The sequence below is a fragment of the Moschus berezovskii genome, chromosome 8, assembly GCF_049115385.1.
Source record: "Moschus berezovskii isolate FMDL1 chromosome 8, NW_MosBer_1.0, whole genome shotgun sequence".
Taxonomy (NCBI): domain Eukaryota; kingdom Metazoa; phylum Chordata; class Mammalia; order Artiodactyla; family Moschidae; genus Moschus; species Moschus berezovskii.
The window spans coordinates 60,293,561-60,308,728 of record NC_142467.1 but is presented as its reverse complement, the minus strand read 5'-3'; the positions used below and the strand labels follow the sequence as shown (position 1 = coordinate 60,308,728).

Here is a 15,168-nt window from a genome sequence, read left to right as displayed (position 1 = left end):
AATTGAAAATATCTGAATGAAAGTCTCTTATTTTTTTCCCTGATTATCACTTTTTTATTTCTTAAAAGAGACAGTTGCTGTCTCATGTAGATTTATAACAAAAGAGATGTTATGAACTGTTTTTTATTACCATAAGGTAGTATAAGTTAATTTAGTCTAGTATGTCTTAACTGAATCTAACAATTTTCACTTGCCATTTTAGTAAAGCTTAAGAGTGAATTTTGCTTAGCTCTCTTGGGAGAGAAAATCAGAAATAGAATCCACTTATAAGTCGTTGTTTCAGTCGTTTAAAGAAATCAATATAATTTACCCACATAATTTTTTGGTTTAAACAGACTGGTCTTACCCCCTTGATGGAAGCTGCTTCTGGAGGATATGCAGAGGTTGGAAGAGTTCTCCTAGATAAAGGAGCAGATGTCAATGCACCCCCTGTGCCTTCCTCAAGAGACACTGCTTTAACAATAGCAGCGGACAAAGGTCACTACAAATTTTGTGAGCTCCTGATTAATAGGTAGGTAAACTTTATATTTGTAAAAATTTCCTATCATCCCTTTCACTTTTCAGAGCCTTTACAGTTAATAAAATTGTTTTACTTTATTGACATTTAAAAGAACAGAGTATTTGTTTGCTACTTTATAAAAGAAAAAAGGAGAAGTTAGCCCCTTCTCATAGGAAGCAAGCTATACTAACATTCTTTGATTTGTACAGGGGAGCCCATATTGATGTTCGTAACAAGAAGGGAAACACACCACTTTGGTTGGCATCCAGTGGTGGTCATTTTGAAGTGGTGCAGTTGCTAGTGCGATCAGGTGCTGATGTGGATGGAGCTGATAACCGGAAAATCACACCTCTTATGTCAGCATTTCGCAAGGTAACTTGATGTGGACAAAAATTACAGAATTTGTTTAAAACTACTGAATTTTAAGTTGAAGTCATAGGAGAAAGATAAATTGGTCTTGAGGAATTTATGCTGTTTCTATATACACACCTCTGCTATATGTACTCTCTTTGTGGCCAAATCTTAGAGCTGTATGCTTCTTCCCTATAAGCAAATTTGCTGTTAAATAACTTCGTATCTTGAAGAGTTTTGTTATATTTTTGTACATAAAACATGAGATTTCAGGGCAGATATTACAGGTAGATAGATGTTTAAGAGGAAAAAAAGTAGACTCTCATAAAAATTTATTATACCTCCTATATACATTAAGGCCAGGAAATTAAAAGACGCTTACTCCTTGGAAGGAAAGTTATGACCAACCTAGATAGCATATTAAAAAGCAGAGACATTACTTTGCAAACCAAGGTCCGTCTAGTCAAGGCTATGGTTTTTCCCGTGGTCATGTATGGATGTGAGAGTTGGACTGTGAAGAAAGCTGATCGCCAAAGAATTGATGCTTTTGAACTGTGGTGCTGGAGAAGACTCTTGAGAGTCCCTTGGACTGCAAGGAGATCCAACCAGTCCATTCTAAAGGAGATCAGTCCTGGGTGTTCATTGGAAGGACTGATGCTAAAGCTGAAACTGCAATACTTTGGCCACCTCACGCGACGAGTTGACTCACTGGAAAAGAGTCTGATGCTGGGAGGGATTGGGGGTGGGAGGAGACTAGGGACGACAGAGAATGAGATGGCTGGATGGCATCACCGACTCGATGGACATGAGTTTGAGTGAACTCCGGGAGTTGGTGATGGACAGGGAGGCCTGGCGTGCTGTGATTCATGGGGTCGCAGAGAGTCGGACACGACTGAGCGACTGAACTGATACATTAAGGTTTACTTCTCTGCTCTATATTACAAAGCTTTCCCATTAAAATTGTGATAGACTATAAACTACTTAACATGGCTTACAAAGCCCTGTATGATATGGCTCATGCCAGCCTCAGACCAGTTATTTCTACTGCCCTTCTTCCCCTTTGCCCCTTTGCTCACTACACTTCAGCCACTGGCCTAGAATTCACTAAATTTTTAACTTCCCGAGGCCCTTTGCTCACTGGTTTTCTTTTCCTGAAATATTCTTTCACTTGCTTTTCACCTGGCTCACTTCTTATTCTTTAATGTCTACTCCTTAAATATCATTTCGCAGAAAGTCCTTCCCTAACTTGCAATCTGAAAAGTTTCCCTTGTTCTCTTTTATAGTTCACCATTATTTTTCTTATCTCATTTTGTAATTATACATGCAAATATGTATTAGTTTTTGAATGCTCCTCTCCCCAATTAGGGGCTTCCCTGGTGGCTTGGACAGTAAAGAGTCTGCCCCAGACCCGGGTTCAATCCCTGGGTCAGGAAGATTCGCTGGAGAAGGAAATGGCAACCCACTCCAGTATTCTTGCCTGGAGAATTCCATGGACAGAGGGGCCTGGCAGGCTACAGTCCATGGAGTCGCGAAGAGTTGGACATGATTGAGTGACTTTCACTTTCACTCCCTAATTAGACTGGAAGATCTATGAAGGTGAAGATTCATGATTGTCTTTTTCACCACTATTTATACCTAGTTGTTCAGCACAGTGCCTGACACACACTAGATGGTCAGTAAATAGCTATTGAATGAGAACATTGTAAGTTACCTGTCTTTTAAAAAATCTTAAATATTTTTTCCGATTTTTTTTCCTTTAAATTGAGATATAATTTGTATATATTTAAAGTGCACAAATCTAAGATGCATAGTTTAATGAGTTTTAATAAACGCATATACCTGTGTAACCTATATCCCATAAAGATATAAACTACCTCCATAATCCTAGAAACTTTAATCATGTCCATTCTCAGTTAATTCCCTGCCCCAGAGGCAATCATTTTTCTGGCTTTTGCCACCATCAGGCTCATTCTTTTTTATTGTTTTATTGTTTTGGCTACCCCATGGCACGTGCAAGATTTTATTTATAGTTATCCCACCAAGGATCAAATCCGTGCCATGTGCACTGGAAGCACAGAACCTTAACTACTGGACCACCAGGGAATTTTCCCCATCAGATTACTTCTTGAAGATGTTTTAGAACCTTAGTGTTAAGGGAAACTATGCAAGTTTGGTTGTTAAAATAGATGTACTTTTAATGATTACAGATCATCAAGCCTCTGATAATACCATCTAGAAAACGTTTCACCTAGATTCAAGTCATTGGACTCAGATAAATATGACAGTCCACCTTGTTTAATTTAGTAAGATAGAGCCAAAGTTGTTGTTGTAGTTTAGTCACTAAGTCGTGTCTGACTCTTTGCAACCCCATGGACTGCAACACGCCAGGCTTCTCTGTCGTTCACAAACTCCTGGAGTTTGCTCAAATTCATGTCCATTGAATCTGTGATGCTATCTAACCATCTCAGCCTATGGCACCCCTGTCTCCTTTTGCCTTCAGTCTTTCCCAGCATCAGGGTCTACAATGACTTTTCAGGGTTAATTTCCTTTAGGGTTTACTGGTTTGGTCTCCTTGCAATCCAAAGGACTCTCAAGAGACTTCTCCAGCACCACAATTCAAAAGCATCAGTTCTTCTGCACTCAGCCTTCTTTATGGTCTAACTCTCACATCCATACATGACTACTGGAAAAACCATAGCTTTGACTAGATGGACCTTTGTCAGCAAAGTGATGTCTTTGCTTTTTAAGACGCTGTGTAGGTGTTTCATAGCTTTCCTTCCAAGGAGCATGCTTCTTTTAATTTCATGGCTGCAGTCACCATCCACAATGATTCCAGATGCCATGATCTTGGTTTTTTGAGTGTTAAGTTTTAAGCCAGCTTTTTCACTCTCCTCTTTCACCCTCATCAAGAAGCTCTTTGGTTCCTCTTCACTTTCTGCCATTAGAGTGGTATCATCTGCAATTTGACATTGTTGATGTTACTCCTGTCAATCTTGATTCCAGCTTGTGATTCATCCAGCCTGGCATTTCGCATGATGTACTTTGCATATAAGTTAAATAAACAGGGTAACAATATACAGCCTGGATGTACTCCTTTCCAATTTTGAACCAGTCAAAATTACCAGTTCCATTAAGGTTCTAACTGTTGTTCTAACTGGAGGAGGGAATGGCAAACCACTCCACTATCCTTGTGGTGAGAACCCCATGAACACTAAGAAAAAGCAAAAAGGGGCAAAATAATGCTTTGGAATTTAGAATATCCTCTTTTAGATCTAATTTCCCTTTTATATTGAGAGATATTTTACATCACAAGTTTTTATTTTATTAATAGATTTATCTATTTCTATTCAAAAGTATTTCTATTTTCAGTGGGATGTGAGCAAATTAAATTCAGAAGTGTCATTTGGTCTTCCATGTATTTCCCAGCATGTTGTACCTCTTTCTGTTCATATTTTCATAGTTTCAGTTGTTAAGTTTAGTAAATTCTAAAGTGTTACTATACCTTTTACTCTGAGTTTTTAAGGATATGGGCCAGCTTTCAGTGCTTTCTTTTGTGTACTTTTTGTTTTACTTTTTACAGGGTCATGTAAAAGTTGTTCAGTATTTGGTTAAGGAAGTCAATCAGTTCCCTTCTGATATAGAATGCATGAGATACATAGCAACAATCACTGATAAGGTAGGTTTAATATGCTGTTGAAGCACATTTTTATTCTTCATGGAATTATATACCAAAGTATATGTTAACAGCCTGTTCTTTTCATCCTTTATAAGACAGATAACCTGATTTTTCAATGATTAGTTTCTCCATTTGCAAATGAAGAATGAGTATAATTTATAAATTATTTTGAGATTTTCTTCCTAAAATGGACTGTAATTACAGTGACTGCATCTAAACTTTATTATTAGATTATTAGCCTGATTAGACAGTTTTCTAAGAACACATAAACTTTTTAAGGAAATGGTAGCTTATTTTGATTTTTCAGTCAAACTCTAGATTCAAAGGATAACTTGAATTGGTTTAGTAAATATTCAGTAATTTCAGCTTTAAGCCCTGAACTTTAGTATACTTACCAGCTCAAGTTTTATTGGCCTCTTTATGTGTTTCTATATTTATATAATTCCATTTCTGGTATAGGAACTGTTGAAAAAATGTCACCAATGTGTTGAGACAATTGTGAAGGCTAAAGACCAACAGGCTGCAGAAGCAAATAAGAATGCAAGTATTCTTTTAAAGGAACTTGATCTGGAAAAGGTGAGTGAGAAATATAATTTTCCTTTTTAGAACTGGTTGAAAATCTAGTAGAATACATTTGCTACTTATCTGACTATAATCTTAACAAAATCTCTTTTTATAAAATGATAAATTATCAAACTACTGTCCATTTTTTTTATTCTGACCTGTTATAGCAAAAAATATTTTTAACAATATAAGTGAAGAATTAGTTTTTAAACACATCACAGTTTTCTACATGATATTATTGCCTAAGTTGTTTTACCATTAGTGTAGGCAGAATTTATTAAAGCATTGGAAATTTTTCATTTATTACAAGATTTGGGGTATCGGTGGTTTATTAAATTCTTAAAGAGTAAATGTCTAAGTTTCCTTGGATGTGCTAATATAATGGAATTTTTTTTTTTAAAGATCACTTTTCTGAGGCTCAGTGTGCCTCAAAAAATGAGGGTGTTCTTATGAACCCAGAAGTTATATTAAAAGAATAAATATTATAATCAAATATATATAGAGAGAGATAGCTTAACATTAAGATATTTTATTGGTGATAAAAGAAAGGGGAAAAATCATTTTAGAGATGCTAAAATTTTGATACCAATTCTTAGTTTGTTTAAAAAAAAAAAGCTTGTTAAAAAACAGAATAAAAAGTTGCTTAAAATCAATAAGACGAAAGATAACTTGCCCCGAATGAAAAATAATTTCATGGGCAATTCACAGAAAAAGAAATATAAATTTTCAGTAAATAGATGGAGAAGGCGCAGCTTCATGAATAAACAAAGAAAAGCACAGTGAAAGAGTGATTTAAATTTCCTTTGCCAGACTAGGGAAACTCAAAATTTAAATGTTTGGGGAAAAAAAATTTAAAGGTTTGATAATAGCTGTTGATGGCTAGGATGTGGAGAAATTAGCACTCCGGTGTGACTTTTGATACATAATATAAATTAGTGTAATTATTAATGGAGATGATTTGATGAATTAAAAAGTGCATACCTTTACTCCAGTCATTCCTCTTTTAGAAATTTAGCCTAAGGTAAATACTTTGACAGATGCTCAAAGATGCAAGTGTATTAAAGGACATTCACTGTTAAATTGCTTATAATAAGGAGAAAGGTAAAAGCCTTAAAGTTTTATCATTAGGAAATTAAGTAAATTTTAATACCTCCATGATAAACTTGATTACAGTTAAAATCACAAGTGGAAAAAATAATACTCATTTTAAAATAAAGGGAAGTTTAAAGTTTGATGACTTCTATGGTTTCTTCCATGTCTGTAATTTTATTTTTGTGTAACTACCCAGCGGTATGGTCAGCAATTCCCTTAACAGCCATTTTGCTCTTATGCTATGAAAATGATAAAATAATTGTTAACTGAATATGTAATTTCTTCTTTCGGTCCTCAGACCTTTTCTCATTTACATAGGGGGTTGAGAGACTTTATCTTTTTTTTTTTCTTCCTTTGGCCACACTATAAAGTGCAGAAGAGTAAAATTTTGGGCTTTGTGGGCCATACAAACTCTGTCATGACTCTGACTCTGCTTGTGGTAGTATGAAAGCACCCACAAACAGTGGTTAAATGAATGTGTTCCAGTAGAACTTTATTTATGGACATCAAAATTTTAATTTTGTGATATTTTCTCATGTCACGAAATGTTTGCCTTTTCATTTTTTTCAACCATTTAAAATGTAGAAGTTATTCTTACCAGTCAAGCCATAATTTGCTAATACCTGGTTTTGGATAAATAAAAATGTTAAAAATAGCTTATTTGTGACTTCGAATGGTAAATTATAGTTTTGAGGAAAGTGCTTTACTTAATTACCAGGACAACTGGACTTCATTGTCAGTTTCATATGGTGAGGATTTTTTAGATAATTTCCATAGAATTGTGAGTAATTTGATGTGTTTTTTGTTTGTTTCAAGCTTTCTTTATGATGTGAAACAACCATTGTCATGTTCCCCTTTCTGAAAATAAATAATTTCTATAATGGTCTCCTGTGGATATTTTCATAGTGAAATTTGTTAATATCTTGTAAAGATTGTAACAGTTGCATTTTAATTAAACAATGCCACATAAATCTAGGTAGTCAGTAATCTCTCTGTATGGATTTGCTTATTCCAGACATTTGATATTTGGATTCATCATACAGTATTTGGTCCTCTGTGACTGGCTTCTTTTGCTTCATGTTTTCAAGTTTTATCCATATTGTAGCATATATCATTACTTCATCTTTTTATTGCTGAATAATATCCCATTATATAGATATACAACATTTTGTTTATGCATTTATTAGTTGTTGAACATTTAGTTTGCTTCCACTTCGTAGGTATACTAGTTGTTTGTTTTGTTTTAACATGGAATGTTTCATGAATTTTTATGTCATTTTTATGCAGGAGCAATGCTAACCTTCTGTATCACTTCAGTTTTTTTTAGTATGTTTGGTGCCTAAGCATGACATACAAGTTTTTGTATGAATATGTTTTCATTTCTCTTGGGTATATATCTAGGAATGGAATTGCTAGCTCATATGGCAATTCTGTGCTTAACCATTTGAGAAACTACCAGATTGTTTTCCAAGGTAGCTGCATCATTTTATAATCCTACCAGCAGTGTATGAAGTCTTCAGTTTCTTCTCATTCTAACCATGATTTATCTGTCTTTTTAATTAGCCATCCTAGTGACGGTGAAATGGGTATCACATTGTGATCTGATATGCTTTTCCCTGATGGTTTGTGATATTAAGCATCTGTGTTTACTGGCCATTTGTATATTGTTTGTAGAAATGTCTCCAGATCCTTTGCCCATTTTTAATTGACTGATTTGTCTTTTCATTATTGAGTTATAAGAGTTCTCTATCAATTCCTGATACAAAACCCTTACTAGATGTAAGATTTGCAAAAATTTTTTCCTCTTTTATGTTTTTTCACTTTATTGATGATCCCTTTGAAGCACAAAAACTTTTAATTTTGATGTCCAGAATATCTGTTTCTTCTTTTGTTGCTTTTATAAATGTGTGTTAAGAGTGACATCCATGGGAAACCCCATGTATCATAAACAAAAGCATCATTTCATTATTTGTTTTGAATCATTGCGTTATTGTTAGGATAAGACAAAGAGTCGGGCAGGACTTAGTGACTAAAACAACAATTTTATTCACAGTCAAGAGAGGAGAGCAGAAAGCAGGCTCTTGCAGCTAAAAGAGAGAAAAGAAAAGAAAAGAGAAAAAAGAAAAAAGAGGAGCAGAAAAGAAAGCAGGAAGAAGACGAGGAAAACAAACCTAAGGAGAATTCAGAACTACCGGAAGATGAAGATGAAGAGGAGAATGAGGAAGATGGTGAGAAATGGACCATCTGAATTAGTGATAAAAATTCTTTTGTATTTATCAGCTTCATTTGAGTGCTTTTTGCTCTCAAAACTAATTCTAGTTAAATATTCAATTACTTTAATCTGAAATTGACAGTTGATTTCTGTATTCAACATTTCTAAATATTTTACATTGTAAAGTGACATAGACAAACAGAAGGGGAAGACATTCAGGTGTAATTTAAGTTCCCTGTAAAAATATTATGTATGTCCTAAAGTGATACCATAAGAGGTTTGCCAGCTTTTCTTCAGGTTCTTCCTTACTCTCTCATTCCCTAGTTAGAAACTGGGGAGAGGTCTAGTTCCTCAGTAAACTTTTAACTAAGGTTTAGTGTTGAAGCTGTATAGCACTGGGGTCCATTACTCTCACAGAATTGTTTATTGTACAATCTGGCAGTTATAGTAATACACAAATGATTTTGCTCTATTTGAATTCTAATTCTAAAATGGTATTTTAAAAACTTGCTAAATCCAATCTGTATTGTGATTTTTGGTTAGTTCATGAGACTAGCATTTCAAAGCTTAAGAATGTTAATGTTTTGTACTGAGTTAGACATCAAAATATGATATTTTCATTCTCACAACTGTAAAGATTTGTTTATTTACTAGTGAATACTGAGAAAAGGAAAATATGACTAAGAGTGAATTATGAATTATTAGGTATATTCTGTCACAATTTGTTTTGAGATCCGTGGCTCTCAGTGTGATTTATATCCTTTTTCATAATTTCAGTGGAGCAAGAAGTTCCCATAGAACCTCCTAGTGCGACTACCACCACCACAATTGGAATCTCTGCAACATCTGCAACATTCACAAATGTATTTGGAAAAAAAAGGGCCAATGTTGTGACAACTCCTAGCACCAACCGGAAAAATAAGAAGAACAAAACCAAAGAGACTCCTCCCACTGCACATTTAATATTACCAGAACAACATATATCCTTAGCACAGCAAAAGGCAGATAAGAATAAAGTAAACGGAGAAAGCAAAGGTGGTGGTACAGGTGGGAATAGTGATTCAGATAACTTGGACAGCACAGATTGCAACAGTGAGAGTAGCAGTGGTGGTAAAAGCCAAGAGTTAAATTTCACTATGGATGTGAATTCCTCTAGTGACAGGAGATACCCCTCACTGCTACTCCATTCCCAAGAGGAAAAGACAAGTACGGCTGCTTCCAAAACCCAGACACGGTAAAATTTTCTGACTTGTTAACTCTGCACCTACCTTTCCTTTTGCATAGCTGGCACAAGAACTTGAAGTAACACAAGTTGTGTTCAACAATTTAAGTCTACCACATTATCTGTCTTCAACATTTAAAACTGAAACATATAAAAGCGGTGTCCTCCTAATCATGTGCTAGTTATGAAAGGAAATTATTAGAACTTTTAAGATTTAATTTAGAAGTTGAAAATGTTAGCATACCTTGGTTTTACTTTAATTATGTCATTTTTATTGATTATATATAGTCCTTTTGGCTTCTGAATCCATTTTAATACTAAAATAAATGATGGACTCTTTGCCCTATTTCTGTTTTTCTGAATTGTTAATAATTTGATGTGCCAAATTTTAATTCAAATATTTCAGCAAATCTCTTGAGTTTCTATCTTAAAATTTATCTTTTATTGGATTTGATATTTCTCTTAGACTTGAAGGCGAAGTGAATCCTAATTCCTTATCAACAACCTACAAGTCAGTGTCATTGCCATTAAGTTCTCCAAACATAAAACTGAATCTGACTAGCCCTAAAAGGGGGCAAAAAAGAGAGGAAGGATGGAAAGAAGTTGTCCGAAGGTAAGTACAATTAGTCTCATCTTTTTAACTTATCTCCTCGTTTTCTCCTCTTGTGAGATGGTTACCCAGTTAATTAATGAGTTATTTGAATGTGACTGTTATTTTCAACTACAATGCCATACTATATCCAGAGTAGACTAAAGCAAAATTCGAAACAGTATGTAAATTTTACATGTATATTTTATATGATACCAGAAATGTTGGCTTTAGAAAAACAAAAAATACTTTATTAAAGCATAAGATATAACAATTTACAGACAAATCATACAAAAAGATCACAAACTTCTTAAAAGAGATTCAGTTGACAGCAAAGTCACAATGTTATTAGTGAGGGCTATGATATTGTTTCATGGTCCCATTTTGAGTCAGACAAGTTTGTTCATCTACAATATTTAAATACAGACAAGTTTGTTCATCTACAATATTTAAATAATGTTAGAGTTCGCTAAAGAATCTTTGTCTACTTTTAACTAATGCAGTTAAAGTGAGTGAAGTCGCTCAGTCGTGTCCGACTCTTTGCGACCCCATGGACTATAGTCCACCAGGCTCCATGGGATTCTCCAGGCAAGAATACTGGAGTGGGTTGCCATTTCCTTCTCCAGGGAATCTTCCCGACCCAGGGATCGAACCCAGGGCTCCCCACATTGCAGGCGGACGCTTTAACCTCTGAGCCACCAGGGAACTAATGCAGTTAGATCACCATAAAAGGTGGGGAAAGAGCTCATAAAATTAAAACTTCCTTCTCCCTCAAAAAAATAAAGACAAATAGCAACACCCCTGCAGCTAACTTTGACAGCTCCCTTTATTCTTCACATTGCTTTATATTTAAACCATGATGAATAAAAACAGAGAGGGACCAGTGCTTTAAAATGTTTCACACAATCCAGAATGTATTTCAAGCCTCTGCTCATGCTTTACAACAGGGAATATCAGCAAAGGACTATTGTCTGAGGTTTTATTGTATAATTTTTCTAAGACTTTTTGTCCATTAGAAGCAAACAAAAAAGGAAGAATTCTTGACAAAACAGGAGAAATGATGTGCACTTAATAATTAGATTGATTTAAGTATTATATTATTTATGGCCTAGTCTATGCTCTAGCTTTCAAAATGCCTAAATATAGTCTTCCCAATTTGTCTACATGGGGATATTAAATTTTGATCATGAAATGTATTTTAGAGTCTGCAATTGGGTATTCTTCTGGAAGGTATAGTTCAAAGTTTGAGGGTGGAATCTTCAAGGGGGGAAATCTTGACAGTCATCAGTGACCACATGAAAATAATGGATGTTGCTTTCATTTGGTTCTGCCAGCAAACACTGGGTTTCCACAATAATCCTGCAAGAGACCCAGGCCATCTTGTCAGATCCCAGTGTCAGCCTCTGGTGTTCTCTCTAGTTCCCCTTGCCTCACACAAGTGGAATTCACACACTTGTGAATTGCTTTTTATGTAATTCAACTCCAAAGCTTATTGCTTAGTAAAGTCGTTGAAACTGATAACCTGCCTATATTCATTTTCATATAGAGTTTAACAATGTAGTATGCATTATTTTAATTTTAAAAGTATCAATATATATGATCATTGTCATTCAGTTAACATGTAATAGTTTGAATGCTGAGATCATGAGTGACTTAAGTATAATTTTTTTCAAATGGCAATGTTTTTCATCTTTACTAAATTAAGTATAATTTTTTTCAAATGGCAATGTGTTTTTCATCTTTACTAAATTAAATTCAGTATAATAAGAGGTCAGTTTCTAAATAAAAGCTTCTAATAACTTCCTCTTTAAGGTATGATAAATACTATTCTCCAGATGTTCATGAACATACTTACTGAGACATGTTTTTTTAATAAACATTTTGATTTCATATGCTCATGTGTGTGGTCTTCATTTTATAGGTCAAAGAAATTATCTGTTCCAGCCTCAGTGGTTTCCAGAATAATGGGAAGAGGAGGATGCAACATCACTGCAATTCAAGATGTTACTGGTGCCCACATTGATGTGGATAAACAAAAAGATAAGAATGGCGAGAGAATGATCACAATTAGGTAATTGTGAAATATGTATATATAAATATATTTAGTTAGTTCTGTGAGGAAGTTAAACTGTATTAGAAGTATATTTTTGTTAGCCATGGTACAATCAGAATTTTATTTCGTGGTAAAGATTTCCTAGTTTTTTATGATTTTGCTCTTGTTTTGTTTTTTGTTTGTTTTCTCCCCAGGGGTGGTACAGAATCAACAAGATATGCAGTTCAACTTATTAATGCACTTATTCAAGATCCTGCTAAGGAACTGGAAGACTTGATTCCTAAAAACCATATCAGAACACCTGCCAGCACCAAAGCCATTCATGCAAACTTCTCATCTGGAGTAGGCACCACAGCAGCTTCCAGTAAAAATGCATTTCCCTTGGGTGCTCCAAGTCTTGTAACTTCACAGGCAACAACGTTATCTACGTTCCAGCCCACTAATAAACTTAATAAGAACGTTCCAGGAAATGTACGTTCTTCTTTCCCAGTTTCTCTCCCCTTAGCTTATCCCCACCCGCATTTTGCCCTGTTGGCTGCTCAAACCATGCAACAGATTCGGCATCCTCGCTTACCCATGGCCCAGTTTGGAGGAACCTTTTCACCCTCTCCTAACACTTGGGGACCATTCCCAGTGAGACCTGTGAATCCTGGCAACACAAACAGCTCTCCAAAGCATAATAATACAGGCCGTCTACCTAACCAGAATGGAACTGTTCTACCCTCAGAGTCTACTGGACTAGCTACTGCCAGTTGCCCTATCACTGTCTCTTCTGTAGTTGCTGCCAGTCAGCAACTGTGTGTGACTAATACCCGGACTCCTTCATCAGTCAGAAAGCAGCTGTTTGCCTGTGTGCCTAAGACAAGCCCTCCAGCAACAGTGATTTCTTCTATGACAAGCACTTGTAGTTCCCTGCCTTCAGTCTCCTCTGCACCTGTCACTAGTGGGCAAGTTCCCACCACATTTCTGCCTGCAAGTACTTCTCAAGCACAGCTTTCTTCACAAAAGATGGAGTCTTTCTCTGCCATGCCCACCCCCAAAGAAAAAGTGTCCACACAGGACCACACAGGGACAAACCTGTGTCCCCCCTCTTCAGCTGCCAACAGCTGCAGTAGCTCTGTCAGCAACACCCCAGGAGCTCCAGAAACTCACCCATCTGGTAGTCCCACTCCTCCATCCAATAACACACAGGAGGAAGCACAGCCATCCACTGTGTCTGATTTAAGTCCTATGTCAATGCCTTTCGCATCTAATTCAGAACCTGCTCCATTGACTTTGGCATCACCTAGATTGGTTGCTGCTGATAATCAGGATACCAGTAATTTACCTCAATTAGCTGTACCAGCACCTCGAGTTTCTCATCGATTGCAACCCAGAGGTTCTTTCTACTCAGTGGTACCAAATGCAACTATACACCAGGATCCCCAGTCCATTTTTGTTACAAATCCAGTTCCTTTAACACCACCTCAAGGCCCACCAGCTACAGTGCAGCTTTCTTCAGCCATGAACATTATGAATGGTTCTCAGATGCACATTAACCCAGCAAATAAATCTTTGCCACCTACTTTTGGCCCAGCCACGCTTTTCAATCACTTCAGTAGTCTTTTTGATAGCAGTCAGGTGCCAGCTAACCAAGGTTGGGGAGATGGTCCTCTGTCCTCACGAGTTGCTGCAGATGCCTCTTTCACTGTTCAGTCAGCGTTTCTGGGTAGCTCTGTACTTGGACACTTGGAGAATGTGCACCCTGACAATTCCAAGGCACCTGGCTTCAGATCACCTTCCCAGCGAGTTTCTACTAGTCCAGTTGGTAAGTTATTGTAACTATCATCACTGCGCAATTTGGGACTTTAACAGCATAATCTAACCTTCCAAAGATAATAAAGCATTTATTTTATACATAATATTTATTGCATGATCATGAAGAAATAAGGGTGTTATCATAAGCAGTAAAGACCCCTTAATGACTGCTGATTGAGTGGATAAAAAACTAGTTGTAGGTAAGTCACCCAAATATGAACTGCTTTATATTCTTTTTTATGATCTGTCTATACTTACTATCAAGGAAGTTACACCTTGTGTCAGTTAATTTTCTTAGAATTGATATAAGATATTCATAAAACTCACCCATAGGATGCTTCAAGGATTCCAAATTCACAGACATTTTTTAAATCAAAGTGAGTGTTTGCATTTCTTAGATTTAAAAAGGCTGGGTTACAATTCATAATCTACATTCTTTGTTTTCAGTCATGAGCGCTCATAACCCATCTTATTTATAGTAGATGGAGCTGCTTGAAGAGATCCAGTCGTGTATGTGCTCTTATTTTTTAAAAAAAATTTCAAATCAGCTCTTTGTTCCTTGAAATTAGAAATTAGCTGCTCAGGCAGTATAAGAAAGATTTGGAAAGATAAGAGGCTAGAGGTAGCTCTGAGATATTTGGAAAGCCAGAATCTATTTTCCAGAGTCTAAGGGCCAAAATTTTGTCCCCGTTTGCTCTATTATGCTCTGATTTAGTCCAGTCTGCTCTAATAAATGCTAAAAAACAAATTAGAAGTTGTGACTGACCTAGAATGGGGGTAAGAAGTAATAGTGCCACTTATTTAGCTTTTTTTTTTTCCAGTTAGAAAACTTCCCAGAGCCCATTTCCTTTTAATTATAAACTGATCTAAGTTGTTTAAAATTTGTGCATTTACTAATATGGCATAGTCTTAACATTTCTATCACATATGTTTCCATTTACTTATCTTTTCAGGAAAACATAACTGTTATATCATCTTTCAAATAGAAATAAATGTTACATAAGACCATCTGTGGTCCAAAATATTATTCTCCAGGATTTTTTTTCTATAAATAGGCACTATTTTAACTTTTCATTTTGGTCAAACTAATAAAGTTTTCAGAGGCTCCAGGAT

At 35.7% G+C, this 15,168-nt stretch overlaps 1 protein-coding gene and 1 non-coding gene across 5 annotated transcripts in view; one reads left to right on the top strand and one right to left on the bottom strand.

Annotated features, from left to right (window-relative positions):
- The window catches only part of ANKHD1 (ankyrin repeat and KH domain containing 1), a 110,212-nt gene that overhangs the window by 88,678 nt on the left and 6,366 nt on the right, over nt 1–15,168 (top strand). For all 4 annotated transcript variants that reach the window (XM_055430979.2, XM_088838617.1, XM_088838615.1 and 1 more), the window contains 9 exons: nt 336–511; nt 709–871; nt 4,431–4,526; nt 4,986–5,102; nt 8,236–8,410; nt 9,172–9,628; nt 10,083–10,229; nt 12,127–12,276; nt 12,453–14,065. In XM_055430979.2, coding sequence (XP_055286954.1) covers nt 336–511; nt 709–871; nt 4,431–4,526; nt 4,986–5,102; nt 8,236–8,410; nt 9,172–9,628; nt 10,083–10,229; nt 12,127–12,276; nt 12,453–14,065 — 3,094 coding nt within the window. The remainder of the gene's footprint in view (nt 1–335; nt 512–708; nt 872–4,430; nt 4,527–4,985; nt 5,103–8,235; nt 8,411–9,171; nt 9,629–10,082; nt 10,230–12,126; nt 12,277–12,452; nt 14,066–15,168) is intronic.
- Nucleotides 7,425–7,529, bottom strand: LOC129559642 (U6 spliceosomal RNA). Its single transcript, XR_008686593.1, has one exon. It is a non-coding gene; the product is annotated as a U6 spliceosomal RNA (small nuclear RNA).